The sequence below is a fragment of the Scyliorhinus torazame genome, chromosome 20 (assembly GCF_047496885.1).
Source record: "Scyliorhinus torazame isolate Kashiwa2021f chromosome 20, sScyTor2.1, whole genome shotgun sequence".
Taxonomy (NCBI): Eukaryota; Metazoa; Chordata; class Chondrichthyes; order Carcharhiniformes; family Scyliorhinidae; genus Scyliorhinus; species Scyliorhinus torazame.
Genome location: NC_092726.1, coordinates 30,048,668 through 30,063,789, shown reverse-complemented (window position 1 = coordinate 30,063,789; position 15,122 = coordinate 30,048,668). Strand labels below are relative to the sequence as shown.

At 53.0% G+C, this 15,122-nt stretch overlaps 1 protein-coding gene across 1 annotated transcript in view; it reads right to left on the bottom strand.

The window, feature by feature from the left end:
* Positions 1 to 15,122, bottom strand: part of LOC140397032 (hexokinase-2-like) — a 90,159-nt gene that overhangs the window by 47,649 nt on the left and 27,388 nt on the right. The window contains exons 2-3 of the mRNA XM_072486082.1: positions 10,677 to 10,839; positions 2,894 to 3,042 (exon numbers count right to left, since the gene is read on the bottom strand). Of these exons, the coding sequence (XP_072342183.1) occupies positions 2,894 to 3,042; positions 10,677 to 10,839 (312 nt within the window). The remainder of the gene's footprint in view (positions 1 to 2,893; positions 3,043 to 10,676; positions 10,840 to 15,122) is intronic.

Below are 15,122 nucleotides of genomic sequence, written 5' to 3'. Positions count from 1 at the left end.
TGGGAGTGTTTGATGGGGATAGTGTAGAGGGAGCTTTACTCTGTATCTAACCCCATGCTGTACCTGTCCTGGGAGTGTTTGATGGGACAGTGTAGAGGAAGCTTTACTCTGTATCTAATACCGTGCTGTACCTGTCCTGGGAGTGTTTGATGGGGACAGTGCAGAGGGAGCTTTACTCTGTATCTAACCCCGTGCGGTACCTGTCCTGGGAGTGTTTGATGGGGACAGTGTAGAGGGAGCTTTACTCTGTATCTAACACCGTTCTGTACCTGTCCTCGGAGGGTTTGATGGGGGACAGTGTAGAGGGAATTTTACTCTGTATATAACTCCGTGCTGTACCTGTCCTGGGAGTGTTTGATGTGGACAGTGTAGAGGGAGCTTTACTCTGTATCTAACCCCGTGCTGCTCCTGTCCTGGGAGTGTTTAATGGGGACAGTGTAGAGGGAGCTTTACTCGGTATTTAACCCCGTGCTGTACCTGTCCTGGGAGTGTTTGATGTGGCAGTGTAGAGGGAGCTTTACTCTGTATCTAACACCGTGCTGTTCCTGTCCTGGGTATGTTTGGTGGGGGACAGTGTAGAGGGAGCTTTACTCTGTATCTAACCCCGTGCTGTACCTGTCCTGGGAGTGTTTGATGGGGACAGTGTAGAGGGAGATTTACTCTGTATCTAACCCCGTGCTGTACCTGTCCTGGGAGTGTTTAATGGGGACAGTGTAGAGGGAGCTTTACTCTGTATCTAACCCCGTGCTGTACCTGTCCTGGGAGTGTTTAATGGGGACAGTGTAGAGGGAGCTTTACTCTGTATCTAACCCCGTGCTGTACCTGTCCTGGGAGTGTTTAATGGGGACAGTGTAGAGGGAGCTTTACTCTGTATCTAACCCCGTGCTGTGCCTGTCCTGGGAGTGTTTGATGGGGACAGTGTAGAGGGAGCTTTACTCTGTATCTAACACCGTTCTGTACCTGTCCTCGGAGGGTTTGATGGGGGACAGTGTAGAGGGAATTTTACTCTGTATATAACTCCGTGCTGTACCTGTCCTGGGAGTGTTTAATGTGGACAGTGTAGAGGGAGCTTTACTCTGTATCTAACCCCGTGCTGCTCCTGTCCTGGGAGTGTTTAATGGGGACAGTGTAGAGGGAGCTTTACTCGGTATTTAACCCCGTGCTGTGCCTCTCCTGGGAGTGTTTGATGGGGACAGTGTAGAAGGAGCTTTACTCTGAATCTAACCCCGTGCTGTACCTGTCCTGGGAGTGTTTGATGGGGACAGTGTGTAGGGAGCTTTACTCTGTATCTAACCCCGTGCTGTACCTGTCCTGGGAGTGTTTGATGGGGACAGTGTAGAGGGAGCTTTACTCTGTATCTAACCCCGTGCTGTCCCTGTCCTGGGAGTGTTTGAGGGGGATAGTGTAGAGGGAGCTTTACTCAGTATCTAACCCTGTGCCGTACCTGTCCTGGGAGTGTTTGATGGGGACTGTGTAGAGGGAGCTTTACTCTGTATCTAACCCTGTGCTGTCCCTGCCCTGGGAGTGTTTGATGGAGACAGTGTAGAGGGAGCTTTACTCTGTATCTAACCCCGTGCTGTACCTGTCCTGGGAGTGTTTGATGGGGACAGTGTAGAGGGAGCTTTACTCTGTATCTAACCCCGTGCTGTACCTGTCCTGGGAGTGTTTGTTGGGGTCAGTGTAGAGGGAGCTTTACTCTGTATCTACCCCCGTGCTGTACCTGTCCTGGGAGTGTTTGATGGAGACAGTGTAGAGGGGGCTTTATTCTGTATCCAACCCGTGCTGTACCTGTCCTGGAACTGTTTGATGGGGACAGTGTAGAGGGAGCTTTGCTCTGTATCTAACCCCGTGCTGGACCTGTCCTGGGAGTGTTTGTTGGGGCCAGTGTAGAAGGAGCTTTACTCTGTATCTAACCCCGTGCTGTACCTGTCCTGGGAGTGTTTGATGGGGACAGTGTAGAGGGAGCTTTACTCTGTATCTAACCCAGTGCTGTACCTGTCCTGGGAGTGTTTGATGGGGACAGTGTAGAGGGAGCTTTACTCTGTATCTAACCCCGTGCTGTACCTGTCGTGGGAGTGTTTGATGGGGACAGTGTAGAGGGAGCTTTATTCTGTCTCTTACCCCGTGCTGTACCTGTCCTGGGAGTGTTTGATTGGGACAGTTTTGAAGGAGCTTTACTCTGTATCTAACCCCGTGCTGTACCTGTCCTGGGAGTGTTTGATGGGGACAGTGTAGAGGGAGCTTTATTCTGTCTCTTACCCCGTGCTGTACCTGTCCTGGGAGTGTTTGATGGGGACAGTGTAGAGGGAGCTTTACTCTGTATCTAACCCCGTGCTGTACCTGTCCTGGGAGTGTTTGATGGGGACAGTGTAGAGGGAGCTTTACTCTGTATCTAACCCATGCTGTACCTGTTATGGGAGGCTCTCTCTTTGTCTCAGTCTGTGGTAGGGGGAATCGATGTGCAGAAGTAGAGCTGAAAACAATTTGTCCTTGTCGCTAGGTCACTGCGATGAATGTACAGCATGATATTAAGAAGGCTAATAGTAAGATCATCTTTATCGCAAGTGGATTTGAGTACTGGAGCTGTGAGGTCCTGCTTCAATGGTCTAGGAGCTTGGTTTCTCCGCTGCTGGAGCACGGTGAGCAGTTGTGGTCCCTTTACCTGAGAAAGGAAATTGTCATAGAGCGAGTGGAACAAAGGTTCCCTTGTCCCGGGGGTGGCGATTTGATTTGAAGGCAACGTAATTCAGAAAGGACACGAGTGATGATGGAGTGGGGCCTGGTACAAGGGTGAGATTCAGGTTGGACGGTGGGGTTAATAGCCAGGCGAGGGTCGAAACGATCGAGTCTGGTGGGGGACAAAGGCCGGGATAGGGGTTTCCGTGGCTCCCACCTGAGTGCCGGTGCCGTGCATGATGTCCTCGGGAATGGCACAGATCCGATTCTCAATCTGTACACTCTGTTTGCCGTTGTCTGAAACCTTGACTCTCAGCACACGGAAATTGGTGCCCCCCAGGTCAAGGGCCAGGAAATCGCCACTCTCTGCCAAGAGAAGGAAAGATGGAGTTATTCTTCCAAGGGGCTTTGCCAAGCGACAACAGAAACGGCTTTTTGGGCCAGTTTTGCGAACACAAACCAATTATTTAGATGTATTTTTGGATTGAAGAGTACAGGAATCAGTGCGGAGGAGCTGGGATATTTGGTAACAATTCTGCCAGGCATCATTGTTGATACCTGGTATCTTCACCAGGTCGTGCCAGGAGGAGTGCCACGCAGAGTACAATGTACCTCACTGTGTCGCAGCTCCGGTGTATAATTAAAACACTCTCTCGGAGAAATGTGGTTGGTCTTCGAAGGCAGTTATTCCTCTTTGAATAATGCAGAATTAAAAGTCTGATGATGATCATGTGTCGACTGCTGTCAAACCCCATCGGGTTCACTCATGTCCTTTTAGGGAAGGAAATCTGCCGTCCTCACCCTGTTGATCTCCTATTTTCTTTCTCTGTCAGTCTGGCCTCAATAAAAGTTGAGACGGATTCGCACGTAAACAGAAGTTATTTATTTAGCTTGCAAGCTTAATCATCTTACAGAATGTAACAGGACGTCCTGCCTCTTACACTCCAGAAAACGACTGAACTACCAGACAAAGGGATCTCTGCAAAATCAGTTCAAATGGTATCAAGTTTCACATACTCGACGGACATAGGTCAGCCTAGGTCCCTCCTGACCTGTTTAATCTATTCTGATTGGCTCACTTCCAATCCCTTTCTCTGGCCCCTATCAATGCATCCTCACTCTTATAGACACACCTCTTCCTGCTTTTTCCATGCGGTCCCAAATTCCTTTGTCCCTAACTAAAAGAATCAAAGTGGCTTATTTCTACATTACATTAACTAGTATCTCTAAAGTAACTATTTTATATCACATTCGTCAACCCGGTCTGGCCTCCATGTGACTCCAGACCCGGCAGCGATGTGGATGACTCTTCAACGCCCGCTTTAATGGGCCAGCAAGCCCAGTGCATAATGGATGGCACGGTGGCACAGTGGTTAGCACTGTTGCTTCACAGCGCCAGGGTCCTAGGGTCGATTCCCGGCTTGGGTCACTGGCTGTGCGGAGTCTGCACGTTCTCCCCCGTGTCTGCATGGGTTTCCTCCGGGTGCTCCGGTTTCCTCCCACAAGTCCCGAAAGACGTGCTTGTTGGGTGAATTGGACATTCTGAATTCTCCCTCTGTGACCCGAACAGGCGCCGGAATGTGGCGACGAGGGGCTTTTCACAGTAACTTCATTGCAGTGTCAATGTAAGCCGACTTGTGACACTAATAAAGATTATTATACTATTTCAGCCACTCCAGTTTGAGGGCCATGAGGAATTGGCACCAAATCACGGCCTCGCCAATGAGACATACATCCTGTGAAAATGTTTCAAGAGTGATCTTTGCTGAAGTGTAACATTCAGAACTGCACGTAGATGTGCTGTGAGTGAGGCAGTGAGTCATGCAATCATTACTTCCTCATGAGAACTCAAAACTCATGAATCACTGTCCCCTCGATCATACTTTTGCAATAAACGACATCGTTTTGCTGGAATCGATTCATTTCTTAAAAACGTAAATCCTTAATTCCCAGCTTTTTGTGAAACACGCGCCTATTTCCCCCTCCGATAAGACACCCACTATTTCCGCTCTTCAAGTTTGAACTGTCCACATTGAATTCTATCCACTGGACTGCCCTTGATACATCCTGCTGCCTGTCTAAACTCACCCTGCCTCCCAGCTCAGAGGCGGACAAACGGAACCGGATTTGCTTTGGGCCCAGTGATTCCTGAGGCTGACCTCTAGCAGGGACCCTATTTGCTCGTCCGTCGCCCGGGAGGGGCTTATAGCTTGAGGGGCTCCGCTCCATATCAACACGGCTGACCAGGAGTCCCTCTCACCCTGACCGCCAGTCATTGGCGTGCTTGAAGGATTGGCAGGTTGACACATTCAACCCGCAAACTCCAGTCCAAAGGTGTGCCGATTAGGCGGTGTTACGGGGATAGGGCAGAGGGGGAATGGGCCTAGGTACGGTGTTCTTTCAGAGGGTCGGTGCAGACCCGATGGGCCGAATGGCCTCCTTCTGCACTGTAGGGATTCTATGAATCTCGCCCACTCAGTTCATTTTGTGTCAAGGGGCAGGGTGGTAGCAGAATAAGGAAACATAGACTCAAATCGAAACTGGCCAGGTTTCAACCTGACCAGCGGGTTTTGCCTGTTTCCGAAATGTTACTTTGCACAGGACTTTTGAGACACATCGACCCCGGTCTTTCAGCATTCACTGACAAATGTACTCAGGAACATAAAGCTTTACATCAAAGTCTCGGCTGTCCTTTTTAGACTCGCGTCCAATCGGCCTCTCGCTCACTCGACGATCGACCCAAAGTCCGGAGGGATCTTTGAGCGTAGATTCACAAGGGTGGGTTTAAAGTGATTGGTGGAAAGATTAGAATGAAAATGAGGAACAATTCTTTCACCCAGAGGGTTGTGGGGGTCTGGAGCTCACTGCCCGACAGCGTAGGCGAAGGAGGCAGAAACTCATTTTTTTAAAAACTGATTTCGATGTTTCCAATTAAGGGGCTTAGCGCGGCCAATCCACCTACCCTGCACATCTTTTAGGGTTATGGGGGCGAGACCCACGCAGACACGGGGAGAATATGCAAACTCCACACGGACAGTGACCCGGGGGCTGGGATCGAACCTGGGTCCTCGGCGCCGTGAGGCAGCAGTGCTAACCACTGCGCCACCGTGCAGCCGGATATTCAAACTCTGCTGCTCTACCTTAGGAGCTGGTTTCAGGGAAACCACTCAATGCAAAGCCAATAAAAGGGATACTATTAGTTTGCACAATTTATCAGGTCTCTTATCTTTGAGTGAAAGGAAATAGCTTTTACATCCATCAGCGAGAAAATGCGCAACTATCAAGAGTAACACAGCAACGGATAAGACGTTTACAAAGAGTAAATCGGAGGCAGATTATAAGCTGCTGTTGCAATATCAACATCCAATTTGCCAATTGGAACACTCTCGTGTCGGAAGCTCCTGCCTCTGGCGATCTGGCTTGCGCTCTGTGGCACCCCTCTGCCTGATCCCTGGCGGTTCAGCTGCCAGTTGATGCAAGCTCTGTGCCAGCATCGAGGGAGGACCTTGGGTGCCTGGGTACAGAATTGCTCCTTCAGCAGTGTGGCCGCTGCGCAAATGTGCTGCGTCGGGGAGATTCGGGACAATGACACACAGCTAACCACAGGGACACACTCACACAAAGGCATTGCTGTCAAAGCACGTAATCCAACGCACATTCCAGCAGACTGGTGCCAACCCATTGCAGGTGACAAATACAACCAAACTCAATTGACATTGTCACGGCTGGAACGGGCGCCAATGCTGGAATTGGATTCGGGATAAAACAGTGTTCCACAGAACCCGCACACTGGCACCACCCTGCAGGGATCGTGCCCATCGCACTCTCTAAGGTCTGCGCCCCAATGCACCCTGCAGGGATCGTGCCCATCGCACTCTCTAAGGTCTGCGCCCCAATGCACCCTGCCGGGATCGTGCCCATCGCACTCTCTAAGGTCTGCGCCCCAATGCACCCTGCAGGGATCGTGCCCATCGCACTCTCTAAGGTCTGCGCCCCAATGCACCCTGCAGGGATCGTGCCCATCGCACTCTCTAAGGTCTGCGCCCCAATGCACCCTGCAGGGATCGTGCCCATCGCACTCTCTAAGGTCTGCGCCCCAATGCACTCTACACGGACCGCTCTTCAGGAGGAACATGCCCCTGACACAACAGCTGGAACTGTAACCAGCACCGTTAAGTTCCTGCTTGTTGATGCTGGCCATTGCCTGACACTTGTGTGGCGCCAATGTAACTTGCCACTTGTCAGCCCCAAGCCTGAATATTGTCCAGGTCTTGCTGCATTGGGACATGGACTCAGTATCTGAGGAGTCGCGAATGGTGCTGAACATTGTGCATCAGCGAACATCCCCACCTCTGACCTGATGATGGAGGGAAGGTCATTGATGAAGCAGCTGAAGATGGTGGGCCCGAGGACACTATCCTGAGGGACTCCTGCAGTGATGTCCTGGAGCTGAGATGATTGATCTCCAACCACCACAACCATCTTCCTTTGTGCCGGGAGTGACTCCAACCAGCGGAGAGTTTCCCTCTGATTCCCATTGACTCCAGTTTAGCTGGGGCTCCTTGATGCCACACTCGGTCAAACGCTGCCTTGATGTCCAGGGCAGTCACTCTCACCTCACCTCTGGAGTTCAGATCTTTTGTCCATGTTTGAACCAAGGCTGTAATGAGGTCAGGAGCTGAGTGACCCTGGCGGACCCCAAACTGAGCGTCCATGAGCAGGTTATTGCCGAGTAAGTGCCGCTCGATAGCTCTGTCAACGATACCTTCGATCAGTTTGCTGATCATTCAGGATTGGGTCGGTGATCACCTTCCTCAAAAGCAAACTGTCCCAAGGTGTGATTTGAGTTTGGAATCCTGCAGGACAAGGCTTGAACACATTCACCACGCGCAGACACGAAGCTTGTTAGCGGAGTTTACTTCCAAAACACAATGTTTGACGATACAGAGGAGACAAAACAATTGATAATCTCCCTCGGTGCATCATCAATATTGCAATAATCTGTGCAATGCCTTGGCTGCTTTGTTAGGGCTTAGAATTCATGTTTGGGAACACAATGTTCGCAACTGTAACCCCTCCCCGGCTCGTAGGTTCTCGCATGTGGAATGTCAGACACCGAGGAGTGTCAGAGGTCATTGAAGAGGTTAAACACAGCGAACCCTCAGGTTGCGATCACGCCTACGTCATCCTTTCTCCCAGCCCAAGCTGCTGCCCACCTGTCCTCTGTACACCCCTACCCTCTAAATGCACGTGCAGTGGCTGGATTCATAATTTAATGGATTGATGTAGACAAGATGTTGAACAGTATTGAGAAGATGGACGTGAAGAGGATGTGGGTGAGTCCAGAGCTGAGGGCAGAAATAGAATCATAGATTCATTACAGTGCAGAAGCAGGCCATTCGGCCCATCGAGTCTGCGCCAACCCTCTGAAAGAGCACCGTACCTAGGCCCACACACTCACCCTATCCCAGTAACCCCACCGAACCTTTTTGGACATGAAGGGCAATTTATCACGGCCAATCCACCTAACCTGCGCATCTTTGGACTGTGGGAGGAAACCGGAGCACCCGGAGGAAACCCACCCACACACGGGGAGGATGTGCAGACTCCGCACAGACAGTGACCCAAGCCGGGAATCGAACCTGGGTCCCTGACGCTGCGAGAGGGCGGTGCGACTTTGGAATTCTCTTCCTCAGAAGGCGGAGGAAGCGGGGTCACGGAATATTTGTGAGGCGGAGATAGATTCCCCGATGAGAATCTCAGGTTATCGGTGTGGGGGGTGGGGGAGGAGATTGGGAATGCAGGAACCCAAAACACAAACAGCTCAGCCATGATCGTACTGAATGGCAAGACAGGCTTGAGGGGGCCGAATGGCCTACCTTTGCTGATTTGTGTGTTCGCAAGGACTAAATCTGGAAGTGTCGCTAATCTCGGTAACGGGTGGCCATGACAACGATCATCGAGGCTCGTAAGAACCCATCGGGTTCACTCAGATTCTTTCAGGGAAAGAAATCTGCCGTCCTCAGCCGGTCTGGCCTACATGTGACTCCAGACCCCACAGCGAATGGGATTGACACTTAACTGCCCCTGTGGAGCGGCTAACAAGCCACCCGGTTAAAGGGACCGGCCTTAAACGAGGGCCTGGCCCGGCCACACCAGGAGCAGTGTCAAGATCTCTGAGGCGGGGAGAAGGGAGGTGATTATTAATGGGAGGTGAGGCTGATGGGCCAGTCAGTCTACCGTGTCCCTCATTGCCCATCGTTTTTCCCGCGATTCCCTAACTGACGGGGCCCTGAGGGAAACAGGAAGCTACCTTGGGAACAACAAGAATCGCAGAGGGTGTTGACATAGCAACTGCAGCCGGCTGTGTGATGTGTATCCCCCCCCAAGGCTCCCCAACTGGGTTTTAGTGGAAGCAACCATTTTAGTGACAGAAGCGGAGGATTACCACACCTCAGGCGAGGGGCAAGTTCGAGATGGCGGGGCCTTCATGAATTACCTCAGCCAGTACAGGAATTAAGGGGCAATTTAGTGTGACCACACACACACACCCTCCCTTCTCCTTCACTCCCGTGTGCGCTTTTACGGGTTTCAGTGCGGAGATAATCTAATTCGTCGCATAACTGGCATCATCCGCGCATGCGTGGTTGCCGTCCTCTCTGAGTCCGCCCCAGAAGATGGCGGACGGATCTTGCGGGGCCGCGGAAGGAAGGAGGTCCTCCTTCAGAGAGGACGGCCCGACGATCGGTGGGCACCGATCGCGGGCCACCCCGCATTTGAGGTAGCCCCGGTGCAGGGTCCCCCCTCCCCCCCGCAGCCCCCCCCCCCCCAGCGTTCCCGCGCTGTTCCCGCCGGCAGCCACCAGGTGTGGACGGCGCCGGGGGGGGGGGGAACCCGCCGTTTTGGCCTGGCCGCTCGGCCCATCCGGGCCTGAGAGTAGCGGGGGTGCCGGAGAATCGCCATTCTGGGTGTCTCCAGCGATTCTCCGGCCTGCGGCCCGCGGAACCCGACCGGGCCGTTCCCGCCGCTGGGGAGAATGGCGGGAGGGCGTCGGACCGGCGTCCCCGGAAATTTTGGCGGCCCAGGCGATTCTCCCAACTGGCACAGGAGTGGAGAATCTCGCCCCCTAACTCCACACAGAGGCTGGTATTGAACCCGGGTCCCTGCTGCTGTCAGGAAGCAGTGCTGACCACCGTGCCATCCCCAAATTCGGTAGGCCTTGAACCCATGTCCCCAGAGACTCTGGAGTGCTCGTTTGGTGACTTCACCACCTCCCCGCAGTTTTAGAAATTAATAAATGATTGTTTACAACCTTTAATCTGTGCCCCCCATCCCCCACTCCCAGCCCCTGCACCATTAGCCAATGGGAACAGCCTTTCCTAGTCCAGCCTATTTAAACTTGCCCCAATCTTTTACACCTCAATCAAATCTCCCCCTCAACCTCCCTCGCTCCGAGGAGACCAACTCCAGCTTCTCCAACCTCACCTTGGAGCTAAAATCCCCCTCATGCCCCCCCGGAACCACTCTGGTAAATCGCCCTCCGCACCTTCGCGAAGGCCCTCACATCCTTCATAAAGTGCGGCGACGCGAACTGGACACAGTACTCTAGCTGGGGCCTAATCAGAGCTTTATAAAAGGTTCGGCCTAACTTCCAGGCTTTTGTACTCAACGCCTCTATTCAAGAAGGCCAAGCTCCCACTGTTCTCATGATATATCCTGCCACCGAGCTCGAAGCACTGCAACGTCCATTTTAAGCAACTACTGCCATTGAACCATTTCCCTTCGCTCTTCAAACTTCAAACACTCAGTTATCCATTGCCTAAGGGCTGGAGTGCAGAGTGAAAACCGCCAGCGCTGTCTTTCTCTAATCGCCAACACTGAAGGGCACCATGACAGTGCTGGACTACACAGGGCCACAGTCATTCGGACCTGGAGCAAGAGTGGATTGGGCAATGAAGGGTCCCCCGCTCACACCCGTCTCCAAAAACAATCCCCCTTACCTGTTCCGTCGGGAGTCGACCGGACGAAGGTGGGCAGCATCTTGACGGACGAGGTGGGGTTGGTGTCTTTCCGGAGGCCCTGCTCCATCTCGATCAGGAAGCGGTTGGAAATGTCGTGCAGAGCTTCGTCCGATAGCCGCATGTGGTAGAGGTATTTGTCCACCTGAGAACAGAAGGCACAGGCGTCAGGGGCAGGAGGGCGGTTTTCCAAGGTCATGTGACCACTCCCTCATTCGTTGGGACATCCGCAAGTCAGGAACGTCAGGGAAAGTCATAAGATTATAAGCAATAGGATCAGGGGTAGACCACTCGGCCCCTCGAGCCTTCTGTCCCATTCATGGCCGACCTGACGGTGGCCTCAATTTAACATTCCCACCTGACAAGGTCTGCCTTAAAGAGAATGCTTCCATCACCTTTTGAGGTAAAGTGTTCCAAGGTCTCGCCACCTCAGGGAAGGTTATAGGTTATAGAACACACAGTGCAGAAGGAGGCCATTCAGCCCATCGAGTCTGCACCGGCCCACCTAAGCCCTCACTTGCACTCTATCCCCCGTAACCCAATAACCCCTCCTAACCTTTCGTGTCACTAAGGGCAATTTATCACGGCCAATCCACCTAACCTGCACATCTTTGGACTGTGGGAGGAAACCGGAGCGCCCGGAGGGAACCCACGCAGACACGGGGGGAGGACGTGCAGACTCCGCACAGACAGTGACCCAGCGGGGAATCGAACCTGGGACCCTGGCGCTGTCAAGCCACAGTGCTAACCACTGTGCTATATCTGCATCTTAAATGGGAACCTTCCTATTCGGAGACTACCCCCCCCCCTCCCCCCCCCGCCAACGTTCTAGATTCCACTCTGAAGGGGAAACACCTGCCCAGCATCCACTGCGTCATAGCCTCTTCTTAGGGGTTTCAATAAGATCCCCTCTCGTTCTTCTAAGTGCCCAACTTTGCTCAGTCATTCCTCATAAGACGGACCCCTTCATCCCAGGAATGAGCCCAGTGAATCTTCTCGGAATCCATAGGAATCCCGACAGTGCAGAAGGAGGCCATTCGGCCCATTGAGTCTGCACCGACCCTCTGACAGCACTCTCCCTCGGCCCACTCCCCCAGCCTATCCAGCAACCTCACCTCACCGGCGCATCTTTGGACTGTGCGAGGAAACCGGAACCCCCGGAGGAAACCCACGCAGGCACGGGGAGGACGTGCAGACTCCGCACAGGCCGGAATCGAACCTGCCACCGTGAGGCAGCAGTGATAACTACTGTACCACCGTGCGGCCCAATATCAAGTCTCCACTGTAAGCCTGACCGTTCTTATGACTGTCAAGGCTGAATAAAACGCAAGACAACCTTATTACGTTGACCTGGCGGCAGGGTAGCACAGTGGCTAGCACTGTGGCCTCACAGCGTCAGAGACCCACGTCCTTGGGTCACTGTCTTTGTGGAGTTTGTACGTCCTCTTCGTGTCTGCATGGGCTTCCTCCAGGCAGTAGATAAATGGTACGTTAGCCTTCATTGCGAGAGGTTTCGAGTATAGAAGCAGGGATGTGTTGCTGCAATTGTACAGGGCCTTGGTGAGGCCTCACCTGGAGTAGTGTGGGCAGTTTCGGTCTCCGTCTCTGAGGAAAGTTGTTCTTGCTCTCGAGGGAGTGCAGCGAAGGCTGCGAGTCTTGAGCGAGGGAAGGAGCATTTAAGACTGCCTCGAGGAGGAATGTCTCCACTTCGAATCCTGGGTCATCCAGGATAATTGAGGCTACAATAAACTGCAGGGTAAAAGAAAGGGGTAGGGGGAGCCACCCACAGTTAAAGGGTTCAAACAATTTTCGTGAACCTCTTCAGTTGCCAAATCTGACAACTGCACGCTGACATACATCCAATTGGAGTAGGCCGTCGAACCTACTCCGCCATTCAAGAAGATCATTGGCTGATCTGGGGCGGGATTCGTCCCATCCAATTGGAGTAGGCAGTCTCACCTGGAGGGGCTAGGCCCGCGCCAGAGCGGTTTCCGCTCTACCGGATGGCGGGAAAGGTCTTCAAAGAACAAAGAAATGTACAGCACAGGAACAGGCCCTTCGGCCCTCCAAGCCCGCGCCGAACATGCTGCCCGACTCAACTACAATCTTCTACACTTCCGGGGTCCGTATCCCGCTATTCCCATCCTATTCATATATTTGTCAAGATGCCCCTTAAATGTCACTATCGTCCCTACTTCCACCACCTCCTCCGGCAGCGAGTTCCAGGCACCCACTACCCTCTGTGTAAAAAACTCGCCTCGTACATCTACTCTAAACCTTGCCCCTCGCACCTTAAACCTATGCCCCCTAGTAATTGACCCCTCTACCCTGGGGAAAAGCCTCTGACTATCCACTCTGTCTATGCCCCTCATAATTTTGTATACCTCTATCAGGTCGCCCCTCAACCTCCTTCGTTCCAGTGAGAACAAACCGAGTTTATTCAATCGCTCCTCATAGCTAATGCCCTCCATACCAGGCAACATTCTGGTAAATCTCTTCTGCCCCTCTCTAAAGCCTCCACATCCTTCTGGTAGTGTGGCGACCAGAATTGAACACTATACTCCAAGTGTGGCCTAACTAAGGTTCGAAACAGCTGCAACATGACTTGCCAATTCTTATACTCAATGCCCCGGCCAATGAAGGCAAGCATGCCGTATGCCTTCTTGACTACCTTCTCCACCTGTGTTGCCCCTTTCAATGACCTGTGGACCTGTACTCCTAGATCTCTTTGACTTTCAATACTCTTGAGGGTTCTACCATTCACTGTATATTCCCTACCTGCATTAGACCTTCCAAAATGCATTACCTCACATTTGTCCAGATTAAACTCCATCTGCCATCTCTCCGCCCAAGTCTCCAGACAATCTAAATCCTTCTGTACCCTCAGACAGTCCTCATCGCTATCTGCAATTCCACCAACCTTTGTGTCGTCTGCAAACTTACTAATCAGACCAGTTACATTTTCCTCCAAATCATTTATATATACTACAAAGAGCAAAGGTCCCAGCACTGATCCCTGTGGAACACCACTGGTCACAGCCCTCCAATTAGAAAAGCATCCCTCCATTGCTACCCTCTGCCTTCTATGGCCTAGCCAGTTCTGTATCCACCTTGCCAGTTCACCCCTGATCCCGTGTGACTTCACCTTTTGTACTAGTCTACCATGAGGGACCTTGTCAAAGGCCTTACTGAAGTCCATATAGACAACATCTACTGCCCTACCTGCATCAATCATCATTGTGACCTCCTCGAAAAACTCAATCGAGTTAGTGAGACACGACCTCCCCTTCACAAAACCGTGCTGCCTCTCACTAATACGTCCATTTGCTTCCAAATGGGAGTAGATCCTGTCTCGAAGAATTCTCTCCAGTAATTTCCCTACCACTGAAGTAAGGCTCACCGGCCTGTAGTTCCCGGGATTATCCTTGCTACCCTTCTTAAACCCTTCCTTTCGCCAGCCAGGGCTGAAAGGGCTTCCCCTGGCGACGCGGATCGGCGCATGCGCGGGAGCGTCAGCGGCTGCTGACGTCATCCGCACACATGTGCAGGGGAGGGGATCTCTTCTGCCTCCGCCACAGTGAAGGCCGTGGCGAAGGCGGAAGAAAAGGAGTGCCCCCACGGCACAGGCCCGCCCGCGGATCGGTGGGCCCCGATCGTGGGCCAGGCCACCGTGGGGGCACCCCCCGGGGCCAGATCGCCCCCAGGACCCCGCCCGCGCCGCCTTGTCCCGCCGTTCAAAAGGTGGTTTGATTCACGCCGGCGGGACAGGCATTCCAGCAGCGGGACTTCGGCCCATCGCGGGCCGGAGAATCGCCGGGGGTGGGCCCGCCGACCGGCGCGGGGCGATTCCCGCCCCCGACGAATCTCTGGCGGCGGAGACTTCGTGACACGGCGGGGGCGGGATTCACGCCTGCCCCCGGCGATTCTCCGACCCGGCGGGGGGGGGTCGGAGAATCCCGCCCAAGATTGCAACCGTAACCCTAAATTGCGGCCTGCCCCCAGTGACCTTTCACCTCCTTGCTAATCAAGAATCGACCCACTTCTGCCTTCAAAGATTCTGCTGCCTTGCTCCGACAGAATAAAGATGTCCTCATCTCTATCTTAAACGAGCAGCCTCTTATTTTTTAAACGGTGACCGCCCCTAAGAGGAAACATCCTCGCCACATCGCCCACGCCACAGCTGACCACAATCTCTTGACGAGCCAATAGCTCTCTACAGAGCAGCTTCGAAACGGAGCAGGGGACTCATGGAGGGGGCGTCGCCATTTCCCCAGAGCCGAGTTCTCACCCTCGAACGTTACGTCAGGGCGGTTAGTAAGAGGGGAGCGAAGAATACACAGACGCTCTCAAGGAAGTTTTGGAATCCACCATCGACACTTGGGTCAGTCCCTTCCAGTGGGGAATACATTCGCACAATGGCAGGAATTA